The sequence below is a fragment of the Euleptes europaea genome, chromosome 2 (assembly GCF_029931775.1).
Source record: "Euleptes europaea isolate rEulEur1 chromosome 2, rEulEur1.hap1, whole genome shotgun sequence".
NCBI lineage: Eukaryota > Metazoa > Chordata > Lepidosauria > Squamata > Sphaerodactylidae > Euleptes > Euleptes europaea.
In genome coordinates, this window is record NC_079313.1 from 119038706 (window position 1) to 119051526 (window position 12821).

Here is a 12821-nt window from a genome sequence, read left to right on the forward strand (position 1 = left end):
GCACAGAGGAGGAAGTTACATACAAAGACCTTCCAAAAAAGCAGCAACCAAAGTAGTGGCTCTAGAGAAGGGGTGTCAAATTCAAATTGTTACAAGGGCCAGAAAGAACATAAATGTCACTTGTGTTGGGCCATGCCTCGCCAACCCAGATCAGGCCTGTGCAGGGATGGGGTGGCTGCCTCAGCTGGCTAGAGGCTCTGAAGGTGCCAAAGCAGGCCCCCGGGCCATATGTTTGACACCCCGGCTCTATAGGGCACGCACCCTGACAGGCGGGGATCTGTAATTCACTGAAGGGCCATGATCACTACTTGGAAGGCAGCTCTTTAAACAGGTTAAAGCACCCTGTGAGGACAGGGAAAATTTAACACCCTCTGAGGTCAATTCTACGCACCCACACCCTTAACCTTGAATAATAAAGCAAGGGAGCAATCTTAAACACACACCAAGCAATGCCATGACCAGGGATGTTGTTTGTAAACCTTAAAAAATGTATTTAGTCATTTTTATCAGTTAAGAATCGACCAAATTATTTTCCTGTTACACTTGTATCACGCTGTTCCTCCAGCACAGATAACATGGCTCTCCTGTCCTTCCTTATACCATGGGAGGTAGGTTAGGCAGAGAGAATAAGTAGCTCAACGTCACCCTTCATGGCTGAGTAGGATCTTGAAATGATGTCTTTCCAGACGCCCTCGCAGACCACAATAAAAGGTAAAGGTCCTGTGTGCTCAACTGGCCAATTAAAGACCTTTAACTGTGTTCACAGTGACGTTCTCTTTTCCTTGCTGTTGCTGTTTAACCGGCTTAACAGAGGACAAAGGGCCTGTGAACCCTACTTCATGGAGGCCACAAGTCTAGTTTACTCACTGACTATATTAAAAAGGTAAAGGTCCCCTGTGCAAGCACTGGGTCATTCCTGACCCATTGGGTGATGTCACAGCCTGACGTTTACTAGGCAGACTTTTTTGTTTACGGGGTGGTTTGCCAGTGCCTTCCCCAGTTATCTTCCCTTTATCCCCAGCAAGCTGGGTACTCATTTGACCGACCTCGGAAGAACGGAAGGCTGAGTCAACCTTGAGCCAGCTACCTGAAACCAACTTCCGTTGGGATCGAACTTAGGTCGTGAGCAGAGCCTGGACTGCAGTACTGCAGCTTACCACTCTGCGCCATGGGGCTCTTCACTAACCACAATACTGGCTCTTATTTCTCTGGGTTTGGGGGGGGCGTCCCACCAATGTCTGTAACCTTCAACTGCAGAAAGCAATCTTATTTCAGTTTAATCTCACTGCACTGTAGGGAGAAGCAGAGGGAGAGAATATCTTCAGGCAATGAAATCAAGGGCGTTCAAAGGTGGTAAGCGTCAGGGGATCTAACAAAAGCACATTCATACCACACAGAAGGTAACAGCTTTTCTGACACCTCTAGAAATGTATCTTGCCTCTAGAACCCTGCAGGGCTTCTCTAATCAGCAAACACAAAATGCAGAAAAAGAAAAGCATTGCTGCTTTTTAAGTTATTAACATGGAGAAAGGGTATGTGCAACCTGCTGATGCCTACAGCGCATGCAAATACCAAGTGTAGTGAACAGGAGAGAAGACATTAGAGCATTTGCTACTCTGTGCACGTTTTCAGAAACTCTGAGGACCAAGACTGCTAATCTACACTAATACGGCAAGCAAAAAAAACACCCCTGCATCTCCACAGAGCATAGTACTAACCTGCTGCGAGACATTATAAATCAGTGACTACTTTTAGTTCATGTTTGATTCCAAAAACAGCTTGCCGCCCTTTAGGTAGTGCATCTAGGAAGCTGCTGATCAGTCTTAACACCAACAGTAGGAGTTCAGTACTCGGCATTTCACCTTATCTTGCCACACTGTTGGAAAGATGGTACATGAACAGATATTGCAAAATAACTTTTGAATCTAGTGCTTGGTTCTTGAACTTTGACAACAAGGGAATTACACAAAGCACCTATGGCCTCCTGCCCATTACTGTGCCTCGGCGCTGGAAGGTTTTATAATTAAGTACACGTAAAGCTTTTTGTAATATTTCCCCCCTCAAAACCTCAAAGCTAATGAAAGAACTGAAAACACCCTCTGTTGAGCCTCAAGGTGAAGGACGGGCAGCATACTTTGTTTTGAACACAAGCCTTTTGTCAGGAATGCACGCATCTCACTTCAGTGAGCTAAAATTCCAAGGTCAGCTCTCTCTACAACTCATTAAACTTTCAAGCAAGCAAACCAGACTCTGAAATGTAAAAGCTATTAACTACAAGAGATGTACAGGTGATCTTAATAACCAGAGAGAATGAACACTAGTTTCTGAGTGGGGGTCATGATCACGTACAAGTCAAGATGCTTCACTTCTGCATTGTAAGATTCCAGTACTCAGTCATGTTATGAAACTTAAAGCCATCACTGCTCAAACACAGGCAAATATCTGTACTGAGTGTTTCCAATGCAGGAAGCACTCAAGTCTGCTTCTCAAAGAGTTCTGTCCAATTAATGCGTGGTCTTATCACCACCCATTGAATACATCAGTAAACCAAATGTTCCAACACCTCTCTGCTTCAGTGCTGAGACAAGGGAATTAAGGTGTCATGCCATTTAGGGAGACCGTATGCTCAGGCAGCACTCAAAGCAGATCCAGCTTATTCAGTTCCTCATTACAACCAGAAGAGCTTGGAGACACAGCTGTTCCAGGGAGATGTTCTTCCAGACCAACAAACACAACCCAACGACATTTTGTTTATCAACTCTTCTCTGCCCTTTACGGTCTGGTTAATGTTTTTCAGAACCCAGGACAGGGTCCAAGACTGACTCTTACGGGACACTTTAATCATAATTATGTTTGTTACGGTGGTACTTGACTGTACAAATTAAGTGACTACTGCCCAAGTTCATAGTTAAGCTTTGACTTATTTACTTCATTTACACCCCACCTTCCTCCCCGGATCCAAAGTGGCTTACGTAATTCTTCTCCATTTTATCCTCACAATAAGCCTGTGAGGCAAATTTCCATATAGGAGCGGGGATTTGAATCTGGGTCTTTCAGATCCTAGGCTGACACTAAGGACTACAACAACACCATCCTCAGCTTAAAAACCAGCATTTTTAAGTTTAATGCCCCATTTCTACCCATAAGCTAGATTTATGAAAAAGTAGGGGGGGAAATTTGGGGGGAGGAAATTCCAAATCTTATTGCATTCACCCCACAGCTGCAGATAAATATATACTTGGTCTAGTTAGGACACTAAAAATTCTGCTATGTGTTTTAGATTATGATGGTTGTGTTCGCAAACATGAATTTTAGTAGTTCCAGAAAAGATTTCTTACTACAAACAGCTCATACTTACATATCCCAACAATAACGGAGAGTGCATGTTCCCATCTCACGCAGAAGATGAGATTGTAGAAGTTGAAAGTCATCAGAGAAAAACATAAGATGACACTGATCCACTCTTGCAACCTTTTCCCTGTTCAACAAAAAAAGGGGGAAATTCCATTTATTGAAATTGTAATGAATGCCCAAAGCAGTGAAACGTTTTTCCAGCTCATTCTGAAATACTAGCTGACAGTAAGAGCCGGACAGACAAATGTGCCTTCCTTACAACCCCTGAGCAATAGGATAAAAGCTATTGGCAGGAACACCACACAGTGATTTTCTAGGCAGTAAGACTGGGAATAAGACAAAAAGCAGCAAACAAATGCTTTACATCAGGGATGTCAAACTAATTTGTTATGAGGGCTGGATACGAGATAAATGTCACTTGGTCAGGCTCGGACATGCCTCGCCAGCCCAGACTAGGGGGATGGCTGCCTCTTCTGGTTCGTGGGTCAGATAAGAGATCTCAGGGGGGCGGATCCAGCCCCCGGGCCTTATGTTTGACACCCCTGCTTTACATTGAATTAAATAAGGTCGTTTCCTTTAGGATATTCTGCTACTATGTATTGATGAACCTGACTCCTCTGTGGTGGATGTGCTTTCTACACTTCCATCATCATGGAGACAAATATTCACTTATTAAACACCTCTGGATTACCACAAATGGAAACCCCTGTTCACATTGTTTGGGGGTGGCACCATCAATCTTCAGAGCAGCACAGTATTTCAACGACAATTTAAATTGCATTTAATCTGAAAAATACCCAGAAAGTGTACTGTATCGGAATTACCAAACGGCAGATAAGTATACTTCACATTTTCCATGAGACACAAGAAATGACTTTTTGATACTGAGAACAAGCCCACTGGGGTGGGGTTTTCCAAATTTTAGGCCCCTTTTGTCTTCCAGTATATGTCTTCTTCCATGCCAGAGGCAGAGAGGTCTGCTGAATACAGACTTAAAAAAAAAGCCGTAACCCTGTAGAGCCCTGATATAATTTTACACCATGTCTGAAAGGCAGTGGAAATGCACCCACCACAAGCCACGATATAATTACAAGCCATAATATAATTAGAACTTGGAGTGCCTCATTGTTATTGGGAGTTTGAGACAGCTGTTGAATGCAAATCGTGGATGAATCAAAGCAACATGAAAGTCATGGGAAGGACAGAGTTCAGGCCGCACAGCTGAAAAAGTTAATATGAACACTCCAGAGGGGACAATGCCCCCAAGGTGTTGACACCATAAGGAGCCTGACCTTTAGACACAATAATATGAGTTTGGGATATGCTACTGGGTCTCCTGTTTCTTCCTTCAGTCAAGGTTCCAAGAGAAAACATCGGATCAAAGTACAATATAACAGCAGGTACACTCTGTTCCTATACTCCCCATCCCAAAGAAGAAAGTGAGCGTTCTGGCCTCAGGTGAGAGCACTGGAGATTGTGAAGGAGCATTCCTGGAAATAACAGCACCAGTGGGCCTCTGTGTAAATACCACCCGCCAACTGATTACAGAGCTGAAAAACAAACAGCCGCAGAGACATCTCTGCTTTAAAAAAACCCAAAAACCTTCAAACTGTATGTACTATAGAGGACAAGTGCCAACTTAATGCATTTCCCAAGAATTTTGTAGACATATTCTTCCAATACATAGACGAATTCTTTGGGGAGGGGCTGTGGCAAAATGGCAGAGCATCTGCTTGGGATGCAGCAGGTCCTATATTCAATCCCCGGCATCTCCAGTTAAAGGGACTAGACAAGTAGGTGATGTGAAAGACCTCTGCTGGAGACCCTGGAGAGCAGCTGCTGGTCTGAGTAGACAATACTAACTTTGATGGACCTTATACTGCCTTCAGTATAAGGCAGCTTCATGTGTTCAATGTTATTCTCCTGTCGAAAGAAAAAAAGAGGGACAAGGAGAAATTTCACTACATCTTTTCTAGAAACTGCCAACATGACTTACATCTGTGCCTTTCTTATTTGAATTTACTCAAAAAACTATATTTTGGCCAGCCCTGGTCACATGATGGACTATGCGCACCACCCTCCTCACAATCATGCAAGCATCTAATGTTAACCAGACACTGCACATGAATCCTAAATCTTGAAGAGGTTCAGTTTGTAATATTCTTCCCTCCAAAATGACTGGGGTGGGGAGAGAATCATATGAGCTGCAACTCTGCAGTTATCCTTCTAATAATTATCTGCATGGCACAAGGAACAGACAAGCTCAGAGCCAGTGGGCTGGAGGGCTTAGAATGTCAGACAATGACCTGGGAGACTCAGGTTTGAGTTTCACTCTGCCCTTGGGCCTGCCACACACTCTCAGCCTAACCTACCTCACAGGGTTGTTGTGAGGATAAAAAGGAGGAGAGGAGAACGATGTAAGGAGCTCTGGATCTCCACTGGGGGGGGGAGGTACAGTATACATGAAATTAGTAAATACCACACAAAGTTAACACTGATCAGAGCAAATGTATGAAAGCTCCTGGAGTGGGGGGAAAGGTACATGAAATTCTCCCTTTTAAGGTATAAGATGCCATGCCATTTGCCCTTTTAAATTTAACCACCTAGACGGATCCTGCCCTGACCTTGGATAGCCCCTGGCTAGGCTGACCTCGTCAGATCTCAGAAGCTAAGTAGGATGGGCCCTGGCTAGTATTTGGATGGGAGACCTTTAAGGAATACCAGGGGTCTTGACGCGGAGGCAGGCAGTGGCAAACCACCTCTGAATGTCCGTTGCCCTGAAAACTCTACAGGGTTGCTGTAAGTCAACTGAGACTTGAGGATTAAAAACAAAAAGAATGATCACAGCAGGCTCAGAATTGTATCTTTAGCTCACACATACTCATCCCTGGCAAAGAATGTTATGGAGGTCAATCCAGCTTGTGGGCACAGGTAGAAGAGTTATTAAAAAGCAAAACCCTGGCACAACGTCAGGTTGTCAGAGCAGCAGAGGGTCACAATATGCTATTGTTCTAAGAGCCTCCATGGCATCCAAATAAGTTAATTAATACCCACATTCTGCAGAGGAGCAGCTACCCTAAATAGAAGAGCTAAATGGATAAGTCCACAAGGAACAATTAAGATGACGATGTGGGAAGCCCCGTGGCACTTGCATGCTCTCCCAAGGGAGGCTCATGTTCAAGCTGCCTGTGAAGAAAGCCCTGCCATTTAAGGTTCAAAGCATGGGATGCTGCAAAATTAAATTATTTTTCAGAAGTCACTCCTTATACACTGGAAAGAGAGTCAAATGTTGTTTAGAGCTCTTGAGCCTTCAGAGATAAGACAAGAAATAAAAGCATGCCATTTTGGAGCGACAGCATTTTTGAAAAGGAAGAATTGCGGTGTGTGTCTACTGTGCCCTTATTAGCAACCGTGCGTGTGCACATATAAAGTGCTGTCAAGTCGCAGCTGCCTTATGGCGACCCCTTCTGGGGTTTTCAAGGCAAGAGAATAACCAAAGTGGTTTGCCATTGCCTTCCTCTGCATAGCAACTCTGGTATTCCTTGGTGGTCTCCCATCCAAATACTAACCAGGGCTGACCCTGCTTACCTTCTGAGATCTAATGAGATTGGGCTAGCCTGGGACATCCAGGTTAGGGCAAGCAACCCTGTAACCCCACATATAAATACAGGGTACCTCCAGCACTGTCCATGTGACTCAATTTGACTAAAACCAGTTTCCTGTTTTACAGGACATTTAACCCCAAAACCAACACAGTAGACCTCCCTTTAGCAGACTCTCTGTGAACACAAAAACAAATGTGCTGTCTACCACATGGCAAGCCATGACTGGAGGTAGCACTTCACTTGTCACAGCATAAGTTAATCAGGAGTAGTTTCTACACATTTAGATTATCCCAGCGCAAATACCAGGCAACCCACCAGGCTTACAGTGCTTACCAGTTTCTACACATATTAAAAAAGACAACCAAAACACTAGCGCTCCAGCTTCATGGAGTACAACACTTCCTACAACAACCAAGCAACACTAATGAAAAAACTTTAAAGCAAGGATATTTTGGCATCTATCATAAGTTTACTGCCGTCTTCAAAACACAGGCACCAAACGAGACCACTGCACTGGCAGTGGCCACCACACAAGTGCTAAGTAACACAGGAAACTGAGGAGCTGAAAATCACTAATCCTTAGATAACAGTATGCAGACTTTCCTTTATAGCAGGGGTGGGGAACGTCCAGCCCGCAGGCCATTTAAGGCCTGTGAAATCATTTGGTCTGGCCCTGCCAAGGCAAACATCTAGAGAGCAGCAAATCTAAGGCATAACCTCCCGTACATAAACGGATGTTTCTCTGTAGCAACGGGAAAAGAGTCAAACAGCTTCACTCAGGTCTCCTCTTGCGCTCTCAGCCCGCTTCCCCTCTTAAGGTGGCCCGGGTGCTGGCCACCCAGTCCACCTGCCGTGCTCTGGCGGGTCGGCCTTAAAGAAATATCCTTGCCTCCTCCCACACCGAGCGGCGAGCCTTCAATGGTGCCGCTTTGTAAGGGAGCTCCTGAAAAACAGAGTTGCACTTACCTGTAACTGCTGTTACTTGACGTCTTCGGTGCAGACACACATGTGGGACTGCGCCTGCGCGCAGGCCTGCCACTGGAAAACTTTTACTAGCCTCAAACCTCGAAGTGGGGATGCCCCTCACCTTGGCAGGCAGGGTCAGCCTTTGCGCCGAACTCCCGCGTGCTCCTGGGCGGGGCATCTCCCCCTCCTCCCAGTTCCTTGCCCACCGCCGACCAAGCAATAAAAAATAACCAGCCAAAACCAAGGGAAAGGTTAGAGAAACTGCCCAAGGTTAGGGGTTGCCCAATCTGGTATCATGTCTCTCCTCTGGACAGAATTACGCTCTTTCATTATTCAATCTATTATATTCTCTTTTTTTCTCTCTAGGTCGACAGCGGGGTCGGAGGGAGCAGTTACAGGTAAGTGCAACTTTGTTTTCATCTTCCGTCTTCGGTGCAGCCCCACATGTGGGATATTAGCAAGCTTACCATCAGGAGGTGGGTGTTGAACTTAAGCGAACAACGTCTGGAGAACCGCTCTACCCATGTCTGCGTCTTTCCTGGCCTGCAGGTCCAACGCATAATGCTTGACAAACATGTCTTCACACGCCCATGTCGCCGCTTTATAGATGTCACCGATGGGAATCCTCCTGTGGAGAGCGGCGGAAGAGCCCTGTGCCCTGGTGGAATGAGCTCTAACTTCTAGCAGACATGCTACCCCTGCCTGTTTTATAGGCGGTCCTAATGGCAGAGACTACCCATCTACCTATGGACTGGGAAGATGAAGCCTTCCCCTTCTTAGGTCCCTGATAACAAATAAAAAATGAATTTGATTTTCTAAAGTGTTTATTCCTATCAATGTAGTAAATAATGGCTCTCTTGAGGTCTAGTGTGTGTAGGGCCTTCTCGGCTCAAGAAGTCGGGTGTGGGAAGAACACTGGGAGAACCAGGTCCTGTGCCATGTGAAAACTAGAGATTACCTTAGGTCTGAATTTGATGCTGGGGTGTAATACCACTTTCTCATTATATACTCTGAGGAAAGAGCTATCAATTCTTAAGGCTGCTAGTTCGCCCACCTGTCTGGTAGATGTGACTGCGATGAGGAATGCCACCTTAGCCGAAAGGAAAGACATCTGTGTGTGAGCCAGTGGTTCAAACGGACGGAGCATCAGCCTAGCCAAAACAGTGGAAAGGGACCACTGAGGTGTCAACCTAGGGATAGGGGAAAAGAAATTATTGAGCCCCTTTAGAAAACGCTTGGACAGTGGGTGCGAAAAGACAGTGCGACCCTCGACCTTGTCATGAAAGGCAGACAGGGCAGCAAATGCACCCTCACGGAAAACACTGTGAGGCCTGACTTGGTCAGGGTCTTATTCCAAGACACTGGACAATTCTACCAACTATTTTGTCAGATTGCACAGAGAAGCCATTGAAATTCATAAGCATCAGCACAACTTTAACAGAAAAGAAGAGAGTTTAAGAATGAATAAGGCTTGGCTTCCTGTCTTGAAAACCTCCAGACTAACAAAGACTACAGTCAACAATAGCCATGCAGATTAGCATTGGATTTCACACATTAACAGATCACTTCAGGATACAATGGTTCCATATTAACATACCACACCCTCATTAGCACATTATCTTGATACTTACAGGACAATGGTTAGCACATTACCTTTGTTACTTATTGCAGGACAATGATTCAGCTCAAACCCAACCCCTTTCTGACTATATATTACTCTTCCTACACACTTGACTCTGAGAGACACTGTCCTTCAGTGTTACTCCTCTGAAGATGCCTGCCACAGCTGCTGGCAAAACGTCAGGAAAGAAAATACCAAGACCACGGTTATACAGCCTGGGTAACCTACGAGAACTCTTGTTCCGTATTTAAACATCAAAAACCTTCTATGATCCGGGTGTATAGACACGTGGAAGTACACATCTTTAAGATCTAGCACAGCAAACCACGTGTTAGGGGAGATAAGCTCCATAACAGAAGTCAGGGAAACCATCCTGAACTTAGAAACTCTTAAGCATTTATTAAGAACACGAAGATCAATAATAGGTCTGGAGCCCCCATCTTTTTTGTCCACCATAAAGATTCTGGAGAAAAATCCAGAACAGAGTGGAGAAGCTTCTTGGACAGCACCCTTCAACAGGAGTTCTTCTAACTGTGGTGCAAAGGTAGGAAACGGATTGTCTCTAGCAGAACTAGCTGGAGAGCAAACTGGGGTAAACTTAAACTCTAATCGGTAAACCTCCGCAATAACCCTGAGGACCCAAGAGTCCGAACAAATGGAGCCCCAGGCATCCTTGAACTTAGCTAGCCTATTCAGGAAAGGTAGATCTCCTTGGCTAGCTTGTGGTAATAGAATTTTTGTGTATGCTGCCTCTGTTCCTTTCGTTGTAGGCCAGAGGTGGAGCGTTGTTTGAAGGGAGGCCTACGTTGGCTTTGTTGATAGAACCTTCCTTGGGGAGGATATGGTTGGAACCGTTGGTATCGCTGTGTTCTCTGATACGGAGTACCAAAACTCTGGTGACTCTGCTGGAACTTGTCACGTTGGGGCTGGAATGAAGAAGTAATACCCAGAGACTTTGCAGTCTGACGGTCTTTCTTGATGTTCGTTAGAAATTCAGTCGTGTTGGCAGCGAATAAGGTGTCGCCCTCAAACGGAAGGTCCTCAACCTGGGATCTCGTATCCATAGGAAGGGCTGTGGTTCATAGCCAGGAATGACGTTTCAAAGTGATTGCTGAAGCCATGGTTCTGGCTGCAATTTCAGCTGCATGCTTGCCTGCATTTATCTCTTGCTTGGAAAGACGGGTGGCTTCCGACTGAATCAATCTTAGGGCTGACCTGGATTCCTCAGGAAGTAGCTCGTTATGGGGTGCGGCTTTCTCCCATAGGAATAGCTGATAGCCGCCCATTATCGTTTGATAGTTAGCGATCCAAAAATTTAGGGCAGCTGAAGTGTAAGTTCTCCTGCCTAGCTGGTCCAGACATCTACTCTCCTTGTCAGAAGGTGTAGAGTGTTGCCCCTGTCTTAGTCTGGCCTGCATCTCCCCGGTGACAATAGAGGACGAGGCTGGGTGCACCGTCAGAAATCCAGCGGAGTCCTGTTTGACTCTGTATAGGTTTTCTATCTTCTTGGATGAAGGAGGAATGGAAGCTGGCTTCTTCCAGACTGAGTAACCTCAGTGAGGCCCTCCAGAAAAGGGAAAGCAGCTATACCTGGAGAATCTGGGTGTAAACGACTGAGGATCTTATCTTTTGGTTTATTATCGGAGGTGGAGATATTAATGTCCAAAGCCTCTGCCATCCTGATCATCTGTTCAGTCCTGAGTTTCAGATCCTCAGATGGGGACACAGCTTCTGTGTCGCCTACTAGCTCATCAGGGGATGGTTCTGAAATTCCTTCAGAGCTTTCCAGACTCCCTGGTCTCAGAATCCTCTGGGTCTGATTCTACCCTAGGACTCCTCTGGGTCAAAGGCATGAAGGGAGAAGGGAGCTGTGGGGTCTGCAAAACCAGCGGCTTTCCCTGTATAGTGAGCTAACGGAACCTACAGAATTCAATCCAGTCCTTAACTAGCTCAGGTGAAATTGTTGGTTGAGTGAAGGATGTGGACGGTTGAGGAGTCTTCCTTGGATCCGGAAGGGTAGGTTCCGAAAGGATTGGATTCGGGGGGCTCGGATCTGACAGGTTCGGATCCGAGAGAAGCAGCGGGTCGTCCAGCGGGTCTACCTCAGTATCTGAGAAGCATTGCAGGGGAGACCCAGAGTGGAAAGAAGGCGTCCTCGGTGCCTGAACAGGTAACGGTTGGTGGGATCTTGTATCCAGACTCATACGGGCAGGGAGTACTGCCTTAGAGGAGGACCCGGAACCGGAACGTTTACCCTTATGTTTGGTCTTATGCTTCTTGGATACATGGGTTGGATCCGACTGAGACGTCGGATCCGAGGGCTTCGGATCTGAGGGCTTCGGATCCAAGTCGGATCCGGGGGTCGGTTCCGAGCGGACTGACCACGTGTCTCCTAGAGTCCTGGATCCAGCAGACGAGGAGGGGGCCGTCAGAGCCTTCTTCCACAACTCCGCGTTCAATCGGTTAGCACGGGCGTTACGGGCTCGGGTGGAGAAGCCTTGGCAGATGGCACATTTAGACACTTTGTGCCCCTCGCCTAAACATATTAGACACAGTTCGTGCTGGTCTGAGTGTGGGATCTTGGTGGCGCACTTAGGACACAGCTTGAATGGGGTTTTTGGAGCCATCACAGCCCTCAGCACACGGCCAAGGGGACCGAGGCAAACTGAGGATCTCCTCTCCCTGGGTTTATCCTCACAAATATACAACTGCGCGGGCTGGCTAAGTGGACCTAAGTGGCAGCTCCGGTAACGATAACTCACAGAAGAAGATAGGTGAAGAAAAGAATCGGAGGAAGACGAAGAAAAGCTCCGTTCTTGGCGGCAGCAAAAAAGGAACTGGGAGGAGGGGCGGATGCCCCGCCCAGGAGCAAGCGGGAGTTCGGCGTGAAAGCTGACCCCGCCTGCCAAGGGGAGGGGCATCCCCACTTTGAGGTTTGAGGCTAGTAAAAGTTTTCCAGCGGCAGGCCTACACGCAGGAGCAGTCCCACATGTGGGGCTGCACCGAAGACGAACCTCTTGTGCTGGGGGGGGGGGAAGATGTTGCAAACAGCTGGCTGGGAGGCGAAGCGCTAGGAAACCGCAACTGCCACTGGGGGGCACGTGCCGCACCCACAGCTGGCAACCTGTAGCCTGAAACCGGACGCCTGCCTGCCCTTCCCATGCGGAGGGGAACCACTGCCTGCTCGCCGGCAGGCCTCCCACCCAGATACTACAGCAATTTTCAAAGTTCGACAGATCAAAGCTTCAGCTCTCAGGAATCCTCTTGCATTAACT

At 46.7% G+C, this 12821-nt stretch overlaps 1 protein-coding gene across 1 annotated transcript in view; it reads right to left on the bottom strand.

Annotated features, from left to right (window-relative positions):
• The window catches only part of PEDS1 (plasmanylethanolamine desaturase 1), a 47241-nt gene that overhangs the window by 18395 nt on the left and 16025 nt on the right, over positions 1–12821 (bottom strand). Inside the window, exon 3 of the mRNA XM_056844882.1 lies at positions 3359–3478. Coding sequence (XP_056700860.1) covers positions 3359–3478 — 120 coding nt within the window. The remainder of the gene's footprint in view (positions 1–3358; positions 3479–12821) is intronic.